Here is a 24,067-nt window from a genome sequence, read left to right on the forward strand (position 1 = left end):
TCAATGTTATGTTGTTATTCGAGTTAATTGGTTGTCGTGAAGATTTTTTTTAACCAAAATACGATAGAGTTAATAGCTTCTGGATATGTCAAGTTAAGGATCTTTTAATTTTATCAAACGAGTATTCCAATTAAGTTACAAATTACTTTGTTTAAACATTTTCGTGCAGAGAGACATCTTTACAATTCTCACAATTTTCTCCACTTTTACTTCGAATAGACACTATAAAAACAGGGCACGCATTTTATTATCCTGGGGGATTTTCTGTAAACAGGAATAATTATAATGAGAATGACAACAATTTTGCAGTTGAAATAAACAGTATGTAAAAAATCATCAGAGGAGTTATCATTGATTTAAGTTTCGTTTAAGGAAAGCATCGTTAAAGAACAAAATGGAAAAAATGCTTAGCATACCAAACATTGTCCGAAGTAATAGTTTTGCGCCAGTAGCTGAACCTTCTTCGGCTTTTATGAATTGGTCACCAGTTACACCTCAATACGATCCTGGCTGTTTACCTCTAAATGCTTCCAGAATACAACCCGAGGCCGTACGAAAACCGTATTCATTTATGGATATAATGGACAGTGGTTCCCCAGTCACATCAGTTTTTATGGGTCTGAGTAAGTATTAGCTATCATACATAAAGTTTCGAAACTTTTTAGAATAAGAGAGTAAAAAAAAAACCACAAAGACAATAAAACAGATGCTGAAATTTCATTTCGTAATTCATTTTTTTACCATACCGATAAATAGATATAGGAAGATGTGGTGTGAGTGCCAATGAGAGTTGTACAAATATCGCAGAGTTAACAAATAACCTTATTTTCGGTATGTTGATAATTATTTGTAAGTATCAATAATGAGAGAATTCCAAATTTTGATAAAGTTTGATATTGTTTTCCTTTTTTTTTTTGTTGGGTTTCGTCCAAAATTTAAATCAGAAGGACATTCTTACCCATATTCAAAACTCGCTTTAAACAAACTCTTGTATATATATGTTACAGGCATTTTCAAAAATTTATAAAATAAAAGCACTAGTTATACAGAGCATTGTATCCTATAGTAATTAACAATGTTATGTTTGGATAGAAAGGGCTGTTAACATTTGTCTACATATTTTGGCAAATACACCTATTATAGCTGGATTTATGGCACTAAAAATTCAACATCATCAAATGAAAAGCTAATCATCACACATTCATCTTTCTCGATTACTTTCATCATTAAATATTTTTAAATCCCGCCTTTCCTAAGTCAAGAACATCTAGCCTATTAGTCTTGTGTGGTTATTTTTTATTTTGGTTCATTTATATGTTTCGGATTTTGTGTGACGTCCTTGTCGCTAACTATACAAATAAGAAGATGGTTGGTGATGGTCAATGAGACAACTTTCCACAAAAGACCAAATGGCATAGGAGTAAACAACTATGGGACACTGTACGGACTTCAACATGAGTTAAACCATTATCATATCGCATATTTATAGTATACATTATATTTAGAGACCATCCGATGTAAATTAATATATAAATAAACAAATAATCTTTATTTCAAGAAGATATTCCAATTAGTTCAAACTTATCTTCTTCTTCTTCTTCTTTAGGTTTCTAGCGATCCTTCAATTATTGAAGATTATTCGCCGGAGAGTTCTTCCTGAGAGTTCTCAAAATAATAATAATAACATATGTATAAAGTACAATTATATAATAATATACACACAATATACATTATACAAATGTAAATAGATATTAATGAAAAAGCATATTAATTTGTATAATTTATTAAAAAATTGTAACTTTTTGTCCATCTTTGGGATTCGATATTTTCGCTGAAGACCATGTGTGTTGTTTTCTCCGACGTCCTTGGTCGGGTTGCTGTCTCTTTGACACATTCCTCGTTGCTATTCTAAATTCTACTTTTTTTAATCCCACACAAAAAATATATCTACGTCCATTTCCTGTGATCTCAATCTTTGATTCACACGAAATATAGCCTTGTATTTTGAAATTAAGTTAAAAATATTTTCAATCTCAAGGGCTGACTAAGCCGGGTAGAGAAAATAGATTTATCATCGTCAGTTAAACTCAAGCTAGAGTAGAGGATCTGATTGAATTTGCAATTGTGACTTCGATGGATAGTTGTCTCATAGGCACTTATACCACATCTTCTTATTTCATGAAGGCGTTCAAAGGAACCCATTTACCAAACATAGCTGTCCTACCACTCTTAACAAGTGAGAAATTCACATGAAAAAAATATAATAGACAGAAACTTCGTAGCATAAGGTATCTACGTACAAGATATGACATAGTAAGTCTTCTTCCTTCTGAAATGTTAAGCTTTACGCAAATAATTTAAGCCGCAGAAAAGTAATATGTCTCGCTATGCAGGCGAGCCAAATAATTTATTTCCTATATTTACCTTTTTTGTGAATATTTTTTTTTAAATTTATTCACAATTTGATTCTGAAAGGAAATCTGTGAATAAGCATATATAATGTGCGCACGCTCATAGCTTTTAAAATCCTATCAAATTTAGAAAATTACAATTTTTATAATTACATTTTTATGCTAAAACCATAAAATCAAGCGTTGAAGATTTTTTTTCTATGCACATAGTTTTTACGTTGCCTTTGAGATCTACCGATGTTGAATTTTATTCGAAAATAAAAATAGAATTTTCAATGTTTCTGCAAATCAAAATTACGAAATTGTTTTGAATTTCTATGTAGAGTATTTATTAGGGAATTGAATGCTAACCTGCTTTCTTATTGGAGTATAAAAGCGTTGACCGAGGTACATTTTGTATGAAGCGTGGAAGCTTTTTTTTAAATTATTTTTTCAGAGTATAAAAATTCGACAGAAGCATATTTTGTCTGGAGCTGAAAAATGTGCTTGCGATCAACCCTTTTATAACCTTACTAAATTATATACAAGAGGCGATTCGGTCTACGCGCTATATACCAATACAATTATAAATAGAAGCATTCAGTTCTTTTTCACCTTTTTGTTTTCAGTGCAACGAAGAAAACGACGTGAAAGTCGACCGAGGCGACAAAGAACAACATTCACAAGTGAACAGACATTAAAACTTGAAATCGAATACAATAGGACGGAATATATTTCCAGGCCTCGAAGATATGAAGTCGCGAAACTGCTAAGCCTATCAGAGAATCAAATCAAAATATGGTTCCAAAATCGGAGAGCAAAAGAAAAAAGAATAGAGAAAGCCCATATCGATCAACAAATACGGTAAGGGAGTAAGTAATGGGTGTTTAAACCTATGATCAAAAGACAACATAAAATTTTCAAAATATTTATTTTCATTTTCCCGTATTTTACTGTTGAAAGGAATTATATTTATTTGGTTGTTATCATTCAGATAAAGTCTGGAGTTTATCAATTACTATGTCAAAACTTCCTTTAAGAATTGAATGCTTCTTTTTGTAAATTCATTTGGGGTGTAAAGGCGTTGACCGAAGTACATTTTGTATGATGCACGGAAGCACTTTATTCTGAAAATGTACGCACGGTCAACGCTTTTACAACCCTATGAAATTACTAAAAGAAGCATTCAATACTTATAACAACATTTTTTCGCTATGATCATGTTAACACGATTACTATAAAGTTTTTCTTTTATTTACCTGTGCACTTTATTGTGGAAAAATGTTTCATCATGTATGTTACAATTCCTGCAATTCATTTTGAAATGAAGAATAACGCGAGATTGCTGGTAGCCAATCAAAATAACGTATAATAATGAAAAATACAGCAAATGTGATTATAGAATCATATGAAACTTTGGCAGAAGCTTTAGATCTGATTTCGAAAAAAAATATTAGAGTGATACGTTTGGAAGAATAGAGAGGAGATGGCTTTGTCCTTTCACTTCAAGGTCCGCTTTAAAAATGATGTCGTCTCACTAAATAATTCATTTTCCGAGCTCAACCCGATTGTTGTTGTTTAGTATTTAATATTTTAATGTTGTGTTTTGAAGATTCATATTTTGTCTTTTGATCGCTTTTCGTTTTTTGCTATGGTTGCCAGTTTGTCATCGACTTTAAGTTTGAATGTCCTCCGAAATGAATCAAAGCCTTTCGGTTATTTTTTAAATGATCAAAAGCAAATAAATTGAATCGGTTAATCTTTTATATCCTCCTACAGCTAGTCTGTGCAAATTTAATGAAAATTAATGATGCATTTTTCGTTCTGACTTTTTCGAAATACAATCAAACCTGCTGTATTATTAAGCCAAAACCGGTGTTAAAATACCACTAAATTAAGATCCCTCTGTAGTACAAATGGACTTTTTATTACAGGAATTCCACTCTACCCAACACGAAAGAGACGCAACCAAACAACATGTATTCACTGTATAATCCATATATGTGGTCATATACAGCCGCAGCGTTTAACAGAATCCTCACAGATGAACAACACAAAGTGTGATCAAAGAAACCGAAGGGAAGACAACTTGTCAACGATTATTTTTTTGTGACAACAAAATGAGTTTTAAACAAGACAAAATGGTCAGAAACCCCGACGATTATTTTTGTTTCTTATCATTATTATTATTGTCTACCGCTTTCACATGCGATCGCCTGAGAAATAAACACTTTTGGGATATTAAAGAGGCTATTGTCCGGCTTCGAGTTTTGAAGTCAGCATTGGTGTCCAAGAAGAAATATCAAAGGCGATGACAAACATTGTAAAATTGCAATGTATTACCGTTTTTATAAAATATTAACTTAAGGTGGTACATAACACTACAGGGAGACAACTCTGTAAAATCAACAGAACGTTTTAATGACGTTGTGTTGTTAAGGGAATATTAAGCTTCTCAATGATCCAAATAAGTTTTTGTCAAACTACTATATATTAACCAGTGTAATTTTTCTGATTAAACAGTTGGTTCAATTTTTTTGAAATTTTTATATATTTGTCAAAGGGTCAAAGTAAATACTTTGTCAAAATTTTAAGAAAATTAAACGAGCCAAATTAATTATAGTTAAAGTGTTGGGTACCACCTTAACTTTAAATCAAACCCATTATGAACTATTTTCCACAAAGTCATTACTTTCTGAATTTAATGAGTGAGGATAAAATATCTGACAATACTTCTGTTAGTGAAGTGTGCTTGCATGTACAATGTTATTTGTTTTAAAATAATTTTAATATTAAAAATAAAATTTAAAGACATTAACTGTCAAGAAGTAACCACACTGAAATAACGAATGGTGATAGTGATGATAACTTGACATTGGTCTGAGCAGCTCTGCAATTGATAAAGGAAGGATACATAAAAAAAAAAAATACTACACAGCTAATTCAGGGATTTAAGTCAAAATATTACGTTAATATTCATGAATTTTCATTAAAAACTGGAATCACCTGAAGTTATCAATAAATTACATTAACGGTTTTATTTTAATAACAAGAATCTATTTCATTAGGTGGCATAGGTTTTAAAAACACAGCAATCATTTATTTACCAACAGCTTTTCCAGATAAATTTTTCTCAATACTTCAAATATTAAAATTATGAGCTTAGGAATAATAGCCAATTATCCACCAGACCGAATGATGTGGATTGTGGGCAGCTATAAGCCATGCTCGTTTGGCCTTCAACAGTTTGTAAAATCCATTCAGTATAGTAAGCTATACTTGGCCGCACATGACCAAATGTATAACATTGAAACAGAGAAAAATAACCACAAACCACTAAATACAGGCACAGGACTTTAGACTGGCACATACATAATCTAGTCTGATTAAACTTGGGATAATGGTGAAACAGCAAAATATAAGAACAAACAGTATCAAGAGGCACGTCTGTGAGCGCTACATAAATGGGGACAATGTTGAAACAGCGAAACATCAGAACACAGTACAAAGAACACATCTGTGAGCTCTACATAAATTGGGACAAAGGTGAAACAGCAAAACATAAGAAAAAACAGTACACAGAGGCACATCTGCCAGTACACAGAGGCACATCTGCCAACGATACATAAATTGGTAATACCGGTGAAACAGCACAACACTAGAAAGTACCAAGATCGATGACAGATTTTTCAGAATTTTTCAGGTTTATTTGATATAGTTGTGCTGATCAGTTTTGCAATTAACACTTGTTACCTAGCTCTCAATAGTTTTCATTACATTCAAAAACTGCAAAAAAAAAACATTCCAGGGGAAACAAGTCTAAAATTTTCAGGGTAGATACATCTGTCACTTTTGTAATTCACGTTTTTTTAACCTTGCTCCTACATTTTTAAAGGTAACAGTGAATAACTGCTAAAAAATTGGACCAACTAGATATTTCAGGGACAATAACTCCAAAATTAGTAGTTGTTTTTTTCTCTCTCCAATTTTCAAAGTATATGCTTTTCATCGGGCTGACCCTTTTTCAATTAACACTTTTAACCTTGCTCCTACAGTTTTCAAGGTTACAGTGAACAACTACTCAAAATGGAACTAACTAAATATTTCAGGGCCTGAGGGGCAATAACTCCAAAATAAGCAGTTGGGTTTTTCTTTCCAATTTTCAGAGTATATGCATTTTATCAAGCTGATCCTTTTACAATTTATGCTTTTAACCTAGTTCGTATAGTTTTCAAGGTAACATAAACAAATGCAAAAAATTTGACAAACAAACATATTTCAGTGGTACTAGACATCATCTCTGTGGGCCCCTCTGTGAATAATTTGTGGTAAAAAAAATATATCTTTACACTCGGACATGGGGTTGTCAACTGAAACCAAACTATTTGACCTTGACTTTCGACACAACCTCTGGTGTTGGTTAATATACATGTCAGGTAAAAACTTTGAAATCATAACAGTTCTCAAAATATAGATAGGACACAATCTATACCATAAAACATGGGGTTGTCAACTGAAACCAAAGTTTTTGACCTTGACCTTTGACCTAGCTAGTTGTACATACATTTTGACAAACCCGCTGGTGTTGGTTAATGTACATGAAAGTTTAAACTTTGAAATCATAATGGTTCTCAAGATAAAGAGCAGACATGATTTTTACTTTAGGACATGGGGTTGTCAACTGAAACCAGTTTTTTACCTTGACCTTCAACCTATGAAGTTGAACAAACATTATGACACACCTTCTGGTGTTGGTTAATATACATATCAAGTATAAAGTATGAAATTATCAAATAATTGTTACAGACAGACAGACTGATCACTATAGGGCAACTGCCAATTGGAGTGGGCCCTAATAACTCCAAAATAAGGAGTTTGATTTTTCTCAAATTTTCAAACAAATTATCAAGTTGATTGTTGCTGCAATTTACACTTTTAACCTAACAAACAACAGCAAAGAACATTCTTTATAAATGACATCCTTCTAATAAAGCAGACAAACTTTGGTTTCAATCCATCAAGCATTTTCATGGAAGATTATAAAAGAAAAGTTGACTGAGTGACAATGGATTGATAGACGACAGATGCAGAGAGATGGCAAAATCTCACATCTCCAATCAACTCATCAGATTGTTAGAAAGCCTTAACAAAAACCAACAAGAAGACAATCAGCAAAAGCTACTAACTTAAGAATTCACAGTTATTGAAAGTTAGGTAAAAGTCAATTACAACTGTGAACTAATAAATAAATCATGTTTTCCCAAACAGAAATTCTATCTGAACACAATCAAAAACATAAACATGTCATTAGATCTGAGGGCAGGGGATTCTTATTATATTTGATTAAATATGATGTTAAAATAAGGTGGTTAAAACCTGTTAAGTCTATGCAAAAAACAAAGTTTGTTACACTAACAAAATTTATGGTTGCAATTAAAATTATAAGTTGAATGACTTAATTCAATATCTGGCAATACAACATATAACACATGTGAGCCTCTGGGTGCAGGAATTTCTCACTGCATTGAAGACCTGTTGGTAACCTTCTGCTGTTGTCTGTTCTATGGTCGGATTGTTGTCTCTTTGACACATTCCCCATTTCCATTCTCAATTTTACTCTGTAACCTGTTCATTCCATTGGCAGGTCTGTATTCAATGAAACACAAATTGATAACTTTTAACGGTACAGAGAATGTACATATATGCAACTTCAGGGGCTAGATAATAGATCTTTACAAACCCTTTTTCTTTGATATTGTTAAAATTTGCTCACCTAAAAAGTATGCAATATTTAAATTCAATAGCACAAGTGTTCCTGGATCAAACCATGTAGCAATCTTACCTGATGGGTGAAACCATATTAGATAAAATTGGACAGGGGCTAAAATTTTGAAATAATAACCTGTATAATTATATTTCCTAAAATTCATGAAATGATTCCTTATAGGAGATATTGCCTTTAAAGGAAGTACACCACTAATTCATGGTCCCATTGCTTTCTATGTTAAATTCCTCCGTTTCAAGTAGGCACACCTCTTTTGTTTTAAGTTCAAATAAAGTGGCAATCATTGCATTTCAAAGCAACACTTTATGGTGTCTTGTACTGAAAAAATCAACATACCTTTAATTGCATATAAGAAAGAACTGGTTCCCGGAACTTTGGATGTACCAAAACAGGTACTTCAGATCTGACAGACAAAATGTACCCTCTTTTTAAAATTTGGTGCATTTTTTTTAATATTCAAAATCAAAAGTTCAAAAGTGTTTTACAATGATCACCAGTCCTTCAGCTTTCATTTGATACCAAAAATACCTAAATATTCTACATATTTTGAAAGTTACACTCATGGGTAGGAACTATTTTGTGTTAAATATGTACTACTTTCTGGTATGTGCTTTCTGGCCGGGCCTGAATTAGTGGTGTTACACCTTAAGGAAAATTTCATCAAAATTTTTGTATTTTTGGCAATTGACCTGAGAAGATGAAATTACTGTCCTTGAATAACAAGATTTGCCAATTTTCAGACAGACCCTGATGGATGGCAAAGCTCACCACGACCTTTCAGACAAGATCAGTAAAAAATAGTCAAGTCATCTGGCAATTTCTATCACTTGGCTTTTTTGTAAATCCTTTTGCTGTTTGAAATGTTTTTTGCTATCTTTTTATTATATTCAACAATATAGCAAATAACACCTCATTAAATAGACTGGAAAGTTTTACGTTGAGAAATTAAGGCCTATATATCACTGATTCAACAGAAACAACAAATAAAAATCTGGAAATCAACTTATGTCAAAAAGTCAACATAATTAATTTGATCACAAGCATCATAATGGTAAGGGATGGTTTAACTTTAAGTACATGTATGTATTCTTAATAAGGGCGAAGTACTGTGGATTATATATGTTTTGGTGGATTGAGGGATATTTGTATTATTCCTGGATATTTGTTTTGGTGGATTGAGGGATATTTGTATTATTCCTGGATATTTGTTTTGGTGGATTGAGGGATATTTGTATTATTCCTGGATATTTGTCTTGGGGGATTGAGGGATATTTGTATTATTCCGGGATATTTTCTTTGGTGGATTGAGGGATATTTGTATTATTCCTGGATATTTGTTTTGGTGGATTGAGGGATATTTGTATTATACCTGGATAATTGTTTTGGTGGATTGAGGGATATTTGTATTATTCCTGGATATTTGTTTTGGTGGATTGAGGGATATTTGTATTATTCCTGGATATTTGTTTTGGTGGATTGAGGGATATTTGTATTATTCCTAGATAATTGTTTTGGTGGATTGAGGGATATTTGTATTATTCCTGGATATTTGTTTTGGTGGATTGAGGGATATTTGTATTATACCTGGATAATTGTTTTGGTGGATTGAGGGATATTTGTATTATTCCTGGATATTTGTTTTGGTGGATTGAGGGATATTTGTATTATTCCTGGATATTTGTTTTGGTGGATTGAGGGATATTTGTATTATTCCTAGATAATTGTTTTGGTGGATTGAGGGATATTTGTATTATTCCTGGATATTTGTTTTGGTGGATTGAGGGATATTTGTATTATACCTGGATAATTGTTTTGGTGGATTGAGGGATATTTGTATTATTCCTGGATATTTGTTTTGGTGGATTGAGGGATATTTGTATTATTCCTGGATATTTGTTTTGGTGGATTGAGGGATATTTCTATTATTCCTAGATAATTGTTTTGGTGGATTGAGGGATATTTGTATTATTCCTGGATATTTGTTTTGGGGGATTGAGGGATATTTGTATTATTCCTAGATATTTGTTTTAGGGGATTGAGGGATATTTGTATTATTCCTGGATATTTGTTTTGGTGGATTGAGGGATATTTGTATTATTCCTGGATATTTGTTTTGGTGGATTGAGGGATATTTGTATTATTCCTGGATATTTGCTTTGGTGGATTTAGGGATATTTGTACTATTCCTGAATATTTGTTTTGGTGGATTGAGGGATATTTGTATTATTCCTGGATATTTGTTTTGGGGGATTGAGGGATATTTGTATTATTCCTGGATATTTGTTTTGGGGGATTGAGGGATATTTGTTTTATTCCTGGATATTTGTTTTGGGGGATTGAGGGATATTTGTATTATTCCTGGATATTTGTTTTGGTGGATTGAGGGATATTTGTATTATTCCTGGATATTTGTTTTGGTGGATTGAGGGATATTGTATTATCCCTGGATATTTGATTTCGTTGTTTTGCCAAAGTCTGCATACAACCCTAAAAAAAATTTCATAGATTGTTGAACATTTGAATTTGTGGTTCATGCTTACCCATATAATACATGTAAATAGGTATCCCATGAAAAATAGTGATTTTGTACTATATAAATGAAAAGAAATCAAGCAATATTCTAGATGTTTTCTTGTTTAAAAATACTAGAACTAAGTGATTTAATTAGGTTTGTGTTTTTATTAAGAAACCATTAGTATGTGTTTTGACAAAAAAGATAAAAACAACAAAACAATTGATAAAGAATTCTTTAAAATAAAACAAGAACTTGCACACGTTGTTGTAGTATGTGATATGACAAAAAGATAATAACAACAAAAAATATCAAAAAAGAATTCTTTAAAACAAAACAAGAACTTGCACACAATTTGCATTACTGGTAATAAATGTATCGGAAAACAGGAAGTAGTTGACTGACACATCAGAAAACTGATCACACTTTACAGCTCATCACTGTCAAACTTCTAACATGGTAAAAATATTTGTTTTTATTCAACATCGAAAAATTCAAAGTATTGGGGAACAGGAAGTAAGTCTAATGACAGATACAACAAGTTTACAAAAGTAACAAGTCATCACTGTTAACCTGCTTACCAAATATACAATAATTCTGGAAAACTGCGACAAAAAAATAGATGAATTGCAATATAGCCCATAATACTGTAAGTACAAGCCCGTACTAAATAAGTGGAGGTATAAATAATAAGGCAAAAATCAAAACAAAAACAAATTTCATTGATAAACTTAATAAACTGACATCTGTAATACCCTAAATTTAACAATTATTTCATGAATAAATTTCTCTATGTTTAACCTCTTTTTTAAGGATAAAATAAAATTAAATTAAATTTGAAGAAAAAATGGCATTTCTTTTGGACAAAAAAAAATCAATTAAAAAAATTGCACCTGCTCTTTCTCAAAAAAAAAATTCTTACAGCTTAGTGTACCACTTTTAGGACAAATAATAGACATATTATAGAAAAGTATACCAGCTCTAACTCAAATTCTATCTTAAGGGGGTCTATAATTCAGGTTGTTATCTTCAGACATACTAATTTTTTTTTATCTTTTTAACTGGGCTAAATCCCTACTTTTCATAAAAATTCATCACAGAAATTTTGTTCACATGTAATTTCTTCTCCTTTCTTTAATAATATTTCATGCATAAAAGAATAATCTGGAAAGTGTTTGATAAAATATGCAAGTTATACAGAGTCCAAACTAGGGACTAAATTTGTTGACAACAAAAATCCTTGTACCAAATGCACTATAATTAATCCTGCATGACAACACTGGTTAGATATACATGTAAGAGATGGCATTATGGACGGACTTTTCTACAGACCTTCAGACCACCATTTCTTATGATAACGGTAAAAGCAAAGAAGTTAAGGAAACTGAAAAAATATTAAAACTTGAATAAATAAACCTGAGGCTTTGGCAACAAGTCTGAAAAATAGTTCTCCGATTGCTTGAGACACAGTACCTTTGATTTAATCTATGATCTAGCCTATGACCATTTAATAATTATAAATAGAATTAGGCAGGTAACATAAAATACTTATAGACAGGTAAACACATTAATAAAACTCAACAAACTCTGAAATTAAACTGTAAATTCAAAAAGTTGTTACTTTCTCAGTCCCTTTTATTCTGATTTCAAATATACAAAAATTAAACCATTTACTTATAACCTGAATAAGACTTATTTTTTGGGGTTGAATCAATCAAAGATATTGGTTTTCCAGCTGCTTCCTTCCCTAGTTTTACTTTCACAGCTGATATTTGTTTCAATCACTAGACATGCTAAGCACATGTGTAACCAGATGCTCTGCAGGGCGCAGCTTTATACGACCGCAGAGGTTGAACCCTGAACGATTGGGGCAAGTATGGACACAACATTCAAGCTGAATTCAGCTCTAAATTTGGATTGTGATTAAATAAGTTCACACAGTGTAGGACACAGAATGAATTTTCAATGTTTGCGGTATAAAAATCCTTCCAACTTAGGGTCAAACTAAAGGTTGCGTGCATACATACCTAAATGAGGTCAAATTATTGTTTTGCATGAAAGATTAGTTTTTTACATGAGGTATTATCAATTTGCTAACTATAATCAAAACCATTCTAAGTATAATTATTTAGGATCTAAATGACTTGCTGCAGTTTATCCCTATTTATTGTCAACAGGTTCACCATATCATTTAAAAAAATCCTTAATTTGAGATCTTGAGTATTTTAAAAATTCTAGATTCTTATACATCAAAGACGTAAAATCTCTTGTTTAACTCTTTTGTACCTTTGAATCTAACTACAATAAAAATGTCTAAAGGGTCATTCTAAACAACCTACAAAACTGTCCAGGGTGGTTTAAAAACATAGATTTCAAATCAGTTAATGTTCAACAGGCACTTTTTAAGTGATGGTATTTGTTCAAATTCCTGTTGGCCAGCTAAAATCAACTTTATAAATCCAAAGTTAAAAACACCTCTTTATTTTTTCACCATAGCTGACTATTTGGTCTTTTACTATAACAACCATTTCTTACAAATGTGAACAATTATGCCTGAATTCATCATGATGTTGGCACAGCCATTAACACAGATAAAAGTATTGTCCAGTTTAAAAAAACAAAACAATAAATATATAACAAATCGCCAACTGTCTATAATTTAAAAATTCTTTATAACAAAACTAGGTTTAAGGAATATTAACCCACACTCTTGTTAAACTTTGGCAACATAAGTCCAAACTTTGCCTCCATGCCTGCAAAAGTTGCCTTTGCAAGTCTATAACCACCTATATGATCTGGATTTCGAGATAATTGTTCTTCAATTTTCGTTGCACTAGCTTCAGATCCTTCAGGTCTCCTGCAAAGAAGCACATATAATGTACATCAAATATGCTGAGAAACTAAAGTAATCAAATTATCACAAACTAATTTTTTTTTTAATTGAGATAACATTTATATGAATATATAATATAATATGCATTGAAAGTGGCTTTAAACACCAACAAAACAAACTAATATAACTTGAAGACTCATTTATATGTTTAGGAGTTTAGTGTGGCATCCATTTTCACTGAGAACTAGTACACAACTTTATTTAGGGACCAACTGGCGACCTCCTTCAAATGCAGGATATTCTTGCTGCGTTGAAGACCCATTGGTGACCTTCAGCTGTTGTTAGCTCTTTGATCAGGTTGTCTTTTTGACATATTCCCCGTTTCCATTTTCAATTTTATCATATAAGCTTGAATTGTTCATATAGTAAAACATGTGAATTTGATATTTTTTCTAATCTTTTTCACAATCATATTTTTTCTCTCTAACACAAACAAATTCTAAATACATACTACAAACAGTTGGACTACAGAAACAATCAATCTCAAAATCACCAAAAATTAAAAGGAGTTTCTCTTCATATAACCATACATCAGGGATCTCCATGGATGAAAATTGAACCATGGAGGAACTTTCACTATTACAAACCTTGTCTACGCTGTACAGTGTAGCGCGATCGGAAGTATTTTATCCCTCCATACAAGGAATGGTGAAAATGCTAATTCATTGCTTATTTAAATTATATTTATTTGAATTTTCATTATAGAATTAGAAGTATCAATATTTTCATTTATTGCCGTTTTTAACCATTCAAATGCCAAGTCATCATGGCCCCCCCCCCCCTTAGTCGAGAATGACCAAAAGCTGTCATGAAGGTCCCCATGCAGATTTCTTTTATTTTTGGTAATTGTTATGGGGGTTAAAAATCATCTAATGTGGAGCTTATTTTTCGTGGACACTGTCAAATTCAGAGCCCATTACCGGTATGGCTGATTTGCAGCAACAACAAAACAATTCGTACGGGTTATGTAAAAGGTTAAAGAGATTTGTAAAGCAAACGTCGACAAATGAAAAGGTTTTTAATGACTATCTGGAAAAATTGATGCTCTGCAACATGCATCTTTCGAGTCTGAATAGAAACCGGAAACGCGAATGTATCAATTTGATTGTAATATACGAAATGAATTCGGAATTTAGATACGATATTTCTTTACAGGAAATATTTAAGTTTTTACTTTTAAACTTTTAAAGTAATTCTAAATTATCGTTACAGCAGTACTCGATTTATTTACGATGAAATAATATTTACTGTTTTGCGTCCTATTTTGTACTTCTTAAAAAAGGGGGATGCTGATTGCGTAAGTCAAAATAAAGCACGTGTTCGACTTGTTAAACTGTTTTCTTTGTAACTGGATTAATTTATTAATTTATTTATTTAATCTAAATGATCATAATCATTTGCTGAAACTTAGTTGATTACTTCGACAAATGGATCGTCTATCCTCAGATAGTATTCTCCTGTTTGGTTTGTTGATCTACCTGTACAAGCTCAGGTACAAGTAATTAGCGATCTTAATCCGGATATCCCTCAGGCGTTAGAACTGTATTGGATTATAACATAAAAAGCCTAAGGGTTATGCAATTACATGCATTTGATTATAATTGATAAAAAAAATGGCGTCGGGCTACAAAAAACGATGAAGTTTTGAACGATGGCGGAAGACAATTTAACGATGGCGCAAGACAATTTAACGATGGCGCGAGTCATTTGACGATGGCGCAAGACATTTGAACGATGGCGGGGCTCCATCGTTAAACAGGCCATGGAGATCCCTGTACATTATGTAAAAATTCAAAAAGGTCCATGGGATGTTCATTGAGGGTCAACTATCAGGACAGACAGACTGATAGATGGACAGATGGTATATCATAATATGGGGACCAAGTCCCCTATTACGGTAGGAAAAAAATAAAAATATTTTGAATATGACGTCATAACTTAAATAACGTCCCAACTAAATCCCTAACAACGGAACCAAAATCTGAAACGTTACAGTATTTCCGTTTTTATCATGTTTGAAGAAAAAAAATGATTCATACAGACTTCGTACCCATTAACAGTTAATGCCTGCCTCATATTATGTAACAGTATGTCACCTAGAGGTATATAATCAAGTGCTTGTAAGCACTAAAAGGTAAAAATTGCGTTAATTTATCAGTGGGAAGTAAAATTAAATATTGCATTGCCAATAAAGCATTGGTTGTAGTTGATTCAACTGCATTTCTGGATAATGGGAGATTTTTTAAGAAGTCTTCAACAATGACATCATTTATATTTTTAAGAACATATAATAGATTCATACACCTTGTAAAAGCTATGTAATTTTGTTGACAAGTGTTACATCTTTTTGGTACTTGAATATCAGTGTTTATCATATACTTAGACTAAATAACATAATCTTTACTGTATGATAATAGCATTAAATTAATGTAAATTCCATATTTGTCGAATTTGTGCTTAGCAGGCTGATATGAAAAGTTTATCACATGTTTCGATTGTTATCACATGCCTTTCCATAACATTATCACATGGCATTCCGGTGATACTCGGTAAATTCCGGAAAATACACCTCAATGCTACGGTTTTCAGTAAAAAAAAACTTACAAAGTAGTGTACAAAACAATTATTTTGATACTGGAATGTATATTGTGCAAAATAGTATATAAAAAACACACACAAAAAAACACATTAAACCAAATTATTAAATAAATGCATTTTTTATTATTTTCAAACACTATTTAAAAAAAATAGTAAGTTACCTTTAAAAAGGTTTTTTTTCCATCCAGTGTTCATTATTTATATTGTTGAATCATTTTTTGTCAATTTGTCCATATTAAAATCTATTCTTCTCTGTTGAGGCATATGAAGAAAGATTTCATATCGAATCTACTAAATTTGGGGCTGGACGTCCGTGAACTTTTCACTCTTTGAACTTCTATTTGGGAACCACATAAAAGGATCAATGTATGAATCTGTATTTTTTCTCCATTGTTAAAGCATATGATAAAAAGATCATAACATGTCATTTTTCATATCGCATGTATTATCAGCCCTCGGTCAATATCACCCCTCAAGCCATGCGGCTCTTGGGCTGATATTGAACCTAGGGCTGATAATACATGCGATATGAAAAATGTCATCTAATAATCTGATAATATCACATTGATAAATTTCTTGAAATGTTCATGGATAGGATGTATAGAATGTCATGATCAATGCACTTTATTTTGTGTATCAAAAAGGTAGTGAAAAGCCTTGGAAGATTAAGATATCAAGTCAGTAACATAGGGTTTTGATTGCATTACATGCAATCTTTCCCCAAAAACTTTTGAGAAATTATGCCTTAATCTAATAAATTTACAAAATTCATACCTTCCTCCAAAATCAATTCTAAATGTTCTCTGTAATAATTCATATGTTAGCAATGTCACACCAAATTGAGGCGACGACCGTAACACTCGAGCTGAAATAGAATAACATTGATACCAATATATCACTTAATCTTTATTTTCATGTGTGGTTAAAGAGAGATGTCTCAGGTGTGTAGCACTACAGTGTATATGACATCCCCACATCCAACCAGAGAGATCTATGAGTTACGATGAAGCATCAAGTTATCTTCTTACATTTGGAGTCCGAAATACCTAAATAATACATTGTTGAATACTCTGGCTCTCCAAACTTGACAGTAACATTCATAGAAAAGCCTTCAACAGACGACCTTTAAGTGGAACCCTGTATACTGGTGAAGCTAAGACTATTATACATACTTACCATAAATTTCAAGCCCATTGAAGAAAAAAAAAATTTGGTGATCTTAGATAAAAATTTCCCTTATTATATGAAAATATAAAATTGTTCTCAAACTTATTTTCCTAGGCCAAAATTCAGGACTTCTCTTCAAAGTTTCACCACTTTTCCATGTCAGTTTAAACCAGATGCTCCGCAGGGCGTAGCTTTATACGACCGCAGAGGTTGAACCCTGAACGGTTGGGGCAAGTATGGACACAACATTCAAGCTTGATTCAGCTCTAAATTTGGATTGTGATTAAATAGTTGACACAGCATAGGTTTCTGACACAGAATGAATGTGTTCTAATGAACTTAAAATTTTTTGTTTTCTCTTAGAGCAATTCACTATGCTGTTGAATATTAATCCTCTCAAAACAAGAATGTGTCCTCAGTACACGAATGCCCCACTCGCACTATCATTTTCCATGTTCAGTGGACCGTGAAATTGGGGTAAAAACTCTAATTTGGCATTAAAATTAGAAAGATCATATCATAGGGGACATGTGTACTAAGTTTGAAGTCGATTGGACTTAAACTTCATCAAAAACTACCTTGACCAAAAACTTTAACCTGAAGCGGGACAGACAGACGGACGAACGGACGGACGAACGAACGGACAGACGGACGGACGCACAGACCAGAAAACATAATGCCCCTCTACTATTGTAGGTGGGGCATAAAAATGTTTGAAGAAATTTTCTTTTTTATTTATGAAATTTCAAATGAGAAAAATTGAACCCAATTTTTTTAATCACATCCCCCTTTCCCTTATTCCAAAACTAATCTCAATTAAAATTTCTAATGGAGTTTGCAACAATAACTACTCATTTAAATACATCATAAAATATTAAGATGTAAAAAAAACTGCTTGTTATCACTGAATGTTATTTATTATAATTTATCAGTTGGTAGTAAAAAGTGAATATACATTGTATATTGTATATAACAAAGATTTAAGTTGATTCTGGACAAAGAAAGATAACTCCAATTAAAAAAAAATCTTGCTATTGCACAATATTTTGCAATTGGATATTTCTTGCTTACTATTCTGGACAAAGAAAGATAACTCTAATTAAAAAAAAATTTGCTATTTCACAATATTGTGCAATTAGATATTTCTTGCCATTGCGCAATACTGTGCAATTGAAAAGACTTGCTATTGCACAACACTTAATATAATAATTTTAGATCCTGATTTGGACCAACTTGAAAACTGGGCCCATAATAAAAAATCTAAGTACATTTTTGGATTCAGCATATCAAAGAACCCCAAGATTTCAATTTTTGTTGAAATCAGACTAAGTTTAATTTTGGACCCTTTGGACTTTAGTGTAGACCAATTTGAAAACAGGACCAAAAATGAAGAATCTACATAGGTATATCAAAGAACCCCATTTATTCAATTTTTGATGAAATCAAACAAAGTTTAATTTTGGACCCCGATTTGGACCAACTTGAAAACTGGGCCAATAATCAAGAATCTAAGTACATTTTTAGATTCAGCATATCAAAGAACCTAACTGATTCATTTTTTGTCAAAATCAAACTAAGTTTAATTTTGGACCCTTTGGACCTTAATGTAGACCAATTTGAAAACGGGACCAAAAGTTAAGAATCTACATACACAGTCATGACAGTTAGATTCGGCATATCAAAGAACCCCAATTATTCAATTTTGATGAAATCAAACAAAGTTTAATTTTGGACCCTTTGGGCCCCTTATTCTGTTGGGACCAAAACTCCCAAAATCAATACCAACCTTCCTTTTATGGTCATAAACCTTGTGTTTAAATTTCATAGATTTCTATTTACTTATACTAACGTTATGGTGCGAAAACCAAGAAAAATGCTTATCCTAAAATGTTGGGACCAAAACTCCCAAAATCAATACCAACCTTCCTTTTGTGGTCATAAACCTTGTGTTAAAATTTCATAGATTTCCATTCACTTTTACTAAAGTTAGAGTGCGAAAACTAAAAGTATTCGGACGCCGGACGACGACGACGACGACGACGACGACGACGACGACGCCGACGCCAACGTGATAGCAATATACGACGAAAAATTTTTCAAATTTTGCGGTCGTATAAAAAGGGATGTCATTTTTCCTCAAAATTCTGAACTAATGTGGAGCCCCCTATTGATTTTAAAAGTGATTGGCATTGATGGGGCTATAGAACCTAATTAGAATTTAGATGTACTGATTATAACATTGTTAACCTTTTTATAACCCCATAAAAGCCTCATTTTATATACTTCAGCATTGAATTCCTGAAGACATTGCCATCAGTGGTGAAACAATACATGTTGACCAATATAAAGCATTTCCAAGCAGTAATCCAGGATGTTGTCATCTTTTTAAAGTTTTAATAATGATTACAGTTAAAACTATCCTTAAGCTTGAACAAGCGTTTATATTATCTCTATCTTGTCTGAGAATGAAAATTATGTCTTCGATTTTCAGAACTTATGCATACAAGACAAAAGTGATATTGTATATACCTGGTGTTCCTTTCCAGAAAGCTGAGAATCCTTCCTCCCTAAGTATAGTTTGAGCACAGTGCATTAAGCCTCTGTATGTTGTTTGACCTTTTCTAGATGCTACCTGTAACCTGGTTTTAATAACATCAGCTGGTGTTGGAATAGCTGCTGCTGGCATACCTGAATTATAAAAGATATTTTGCCATGAAAACACATCAATTAGCTTATTTACCCTATTGAAATTTCTTTTAATGAATTGTCAGTACAAACAAAAATGTATCTTGAAAATTGTTCTGTACACAAACATATTTTAAACACTTAGGTCTGCAAATTTACATTATACCCACAAATGCCTCTATAAACCAGATTAAAACAATTGATGATGTAAATGTGGCATCTGTGTGAGAGAAAAAAACATGAATGATAGCTATAGGTCATAGCAACTTCCTTTATAAAATTTTAGGGTTAAAATTTACCAAACAAATTCATCAAATAACAAAATTGTTTATACTTATTAAATAAACATATTTTCATTTTAATGCCTCAAAAATGTAGTCTGCCTACCAAGTTTATAATTGTTCATCAAGACCACCCTGAAAGAAGTATGTTGGGGTAAAATAACAGATTTTTAAAGTGAATGGTATATATGAATGTAATAAAAAAATATTTTCATCCAAATTTTGACAAACATAAAAATTCAATGTGATCTTGGATAATTACCTGCAATAGTAGCTGCCAGTAAAAGAGTTCCAGGATGATTATAACCATTTTCATCAGCCAACATTTTCTTGACATGAGCATAAGCAGGGAAATAAATAGCTGAAAAGGGTATGTCCCTTAGGAAACAAGCTCTGGAACCCTACAAAATAAAATATTTTAACTAGATAGTACTCAATATAGATAGCTGTAAATAATAGTTGTCAATTAAACAATTGATTTAAAAAGATTGAAATCAATATGAAAATTGTTATGATTTAAAAGCAGTATAAAACTAAGAGTGACTGTAAGGGTAGCAATTGGTCTCACTATTGAAAGAAACAAGAATATATCAAGACAGTGGATCTCTTTAAATTGCATGATCCAATTTCCAGAGAAACTTCTGATGTATACAAGAGACATGCAAACAAAGTTTGTATAAATAAACATACTAGAGAAGGAATCTTGATCTTAAGGTAAACAAAGCAAAAGAAAACAAAAATATTTTCTTTAAAACATAATTTGGAGTTAACTTTATTTGTTTGTCAAGTGCTAGTCTTTTTGTCACTAATAAAAAATAAAATGTCCCTTTTATCCCTTTATCAGACATTTCTGTTCAATAAATGTGATGTTGAATAATGAAATGTTTTAGAAAGACATGAAATGGCTATGTTTTTACATTCTTACATGGGATAATGAAATCATTTGAAGCCTATTGCACACATGTATTTGGTAAAGAAGAAGAATATACCAGTAAGTATCAGATCTAAGAATGTCTTACACAGCTTACACATATGATACTTTACTGAAATATCTAAAAGCTATGAAGCTGCAATTAAAAGTGGTTGCGAAAAATGAGACAAAATTTTATATGTGTGGATTGTCTTCAGGTATATGGTTTGTTAAGATAGAGCTTCATACAAAGGTAGGAGTTCTGACTAATAATTGCTGAGAAATATGCAACATATTAACAAAGGACATACTATGTTTTCAGCAAACAGAGGCTTAAAGGCTTGAAATCTTAAAGCATATCAAACCACATTACATAACAACTAAAGCTTTCTACCAAATATCAATAAAGATTAACATGTGCATAAAATACATGTAGTTAAAGTTCATGGTATGTATCGATATAATTATTCTTTGCAAGTCAATTTTGAAATGTCCTTTCAGAAGACTGAAGGGTTTACACCTATGTTAAAAGCCTACACAATTAATTTTCAAATTCAATCTTTTGATCATGAAAAATACTTTTTTTGTTGGAAAAGAGTGGATGTTTGAGGGTGTATTTGTTACCATAAATTTACAGCAATTTCTTTTTTAAATCTTCAAAAATTTTGAATTTCATGTCTGCAGCCTGATTGTTGATTGTTATATTTTACTAAAATTCCAAATGTTATCAGGAAAAGGTATCTTTTAGTATAATTGGATGAATTTAACAAAAACCATATACATCATGTAAGACATGTATAATAGTAGAGAGCCCTCACTATGATATATTATACATACCTTGTAAAGTCCCATTATTCCAAGCTCTTTTATTACTGTAAAAGCACTAACTCTGGCACCTCCCACTATTTCACCAGCAACTTGCAGACGAATCTTAACAATTTCTAAAGGATTTGTAAACATAACTTGTGAAGCACCTGCCTGAAAACAACAAATAAAAAGTTACGCTAATAAGATAATACTTTCATAAAAAAAAAATTAAATAAAGGAAAAGATATACATGTATTAAAAGGCCAGTTTTTTGCAAATGAATTTACACAAGCTTTCCAAGAGGCAGATTTGCTCACTTGGTGAAAATATGACATTTTGATACTTGTTTCAACCATATTGCAATCACTTCTGTTTTCTTATTTACAGACATTTTTGTATATCCAGTGATATTGTTGTCTTTTTTCAAAACTACCTCTACCGTTTTTTATTGGGAAAATTGCATATTTTTTATTGAAATTGGGAAATTTGTATTTTTTATTCTAAACACATCTCCTATTTTTTGCTGACCTTTGCTCTCTTTTTTGCACTATTTTTTCATGTATTTTCAACCCGAAAGGTACTTTTCACAGAGGGGAAAGAAACCAAAACAATGATGGTACTTAATGCATTGTAAACCACATGTGTTACAAACACCATGATGATTCTGATCAGAAAACTTGATCTCAAAAGTGCTTTCTAATATCAAAATAATAACATGAATACGGCAGGGCTTCCAAAAAATATTTGAGCCAGCCGGACATTTTATATCTGATCTTGATTTTAATCCCTAAGACTAAGTCACAAAAGGCAATTTAAATAAATTATAGCAATCAGATGGCCATCCCAATGATTGACATTATATTAAAAAAAACGTTATTAAACTTTACTCTGATATGAATTTGATGTTCTGATGTAAACTGTTAAATTGACAGTGCATCATTCAAAGTGTGCACATCAGCATGCTCATATCTGCCTTAGACTCTTTATTTGTGCAAAATGATGTTGTCAAAAACTTTACTTTCGTTTTTAAACCGGATGTTGACATGACAATGGTAAAACGTGGACCATATACGGATACGTAAAATCTGTGTACATTTTCAAAGCACAACTGAGTGAAGAAGCTCTTTCCACGTTATTTCTTGAACAAAATATACTTCAAATGAACTTTAGATACAGGTTTCAATGATAATTTAAGCATTTTTGAAGAAATGTAGGATGCATAATTAAACTTCCCACCTGTGCACATGCGCACATGTGTTCTAGTTCATACTACATAGTTCTGACGATTTATCATTTAAAACCTTTTTAAATTTTTCATCAAATCATGTTTATAAATGTATTTCTTATAAATTTAGACTAAATCAAATAGATACAAACGGCTGAAATGTTAAAAAATGATTCTTAATAGACCGATCAATTTATACGATGTCCGGTACTGAAAATAGTTTACCTGTCACCTGAACAGGTAGATTTCAGGGTTCACCGATTTCAGCTGTCCAACAACTAATTAGCCTTGATTAAAATTCGAAAGTATTGAAGTAGGGGTTGTTTTGATAGTAATTAATCATCATGTCACTTTTATGACTGGAAATGTGTGGCTGTTAAAGGCAAATATTGGGTCAAAAAGATCGTGAATTATGTAAAAATGACCGAAAAAGCCTTGATATCTAAAAAGTAAAAGACCGTTTCATGCTTTTCCCAGCCGGACTTTTACCGGACATTATTAAATTGTCCGGAATATATGACTGTTTTGGAAGCCTTGGAATACGGTATTAACAATCATTACTACCAATGCCATCACTGTTTTGGGAAAATGTAAAACTTTTAGGGAGGAATTTTAAGCCATTTTTTTCAGTAATTGGGAATTTTCTCTAGGGGAAAAGGCCGAATTCGGCTGTAATTTGAGGCAAACAATATCACTGATATCTAACCAGTAAGTTCCAAGTTTTTGAAAATTACTGGTTTTGTAAAAAAAGATCATTGCTAAATGGGCAATAAATACATTTTATCTTATTTTACTGACATTTTTTGCCTTTAAA

General features: G+C 31.9%; 2 protein-coding genes across 2 annotated transcripts in view; one reads left to right on the forward strand and one right to left on the reverse strand.

Moving 5' to 3' along the window:
• The first annotated feature begins 209 nt into the window (after positions 1–209).
• Positions 210–4,650, forward strand: LOC139510565 (homeobox protein rough-like). The gene is made up of 3 exons (XM_071297126.1): positions 210–623; positions 3,020–3,254; positions 4,325–4,650. Exons 1-3 carry the CDS (start codon positions 395–397, stop codon positions 4,452–4,454), a joined length of 594 nt encoding a protein of 197 aa, XP_071153227.1. The 5' UTR covers positions 210–394; the 3' UTR covers positions 4,455–4,650.
• A 6,184-nt stretch (positions 4,651–10,834) lies between these two features.
• The window catches only part of LOC139510191 (electrogenic aspartate/glutamate antiporter SLC25A13, mitochondrial-like), a 32,509-nt gene continuing 19,276 nt past the window's right edge, over positions 10,835–24,067 (reverse strand). The window contains exons 14-18 of the mRNA XM_071296642.1: positions 22,059–22,199; positions 20,574–20,712; positions 19,875–20,033; positions 16,953–17,043; positions 10,835–13,544 (exon numbers count right to left, since the gene is read on the reverse strand). Of these exons, the coding sequence (XP_071152743.1) occupies positions 13,385–13,544; positions 16,953–17,043; positions 19,875–20,033; positions 20,574–20,712; positions 22,059–22,199 (690 nt within the window). The 3' untranslated portion in view covers positions 10,835–13,384. The remainder of the gene's footprint in view (positions 13,545–16,952; positions 17,044–19,874; positions 20,034–20,573; positions 20,713–22,058; positions 22,200–24,067) is intronic.

Source organism: Mytilus edulis, chromosome 2 (assembly GCF_963676685.1).
Source record: "Mytilus edulis chromosome 2, xbMytEdul2.2, whole genome shotgun sequence".
Lineage (NCBI taxonomy): Eukaryota > Metazoa > Mollusca > Bivalvia > Mytilida > Mytilidae > Mytilus > Mytilus edulis.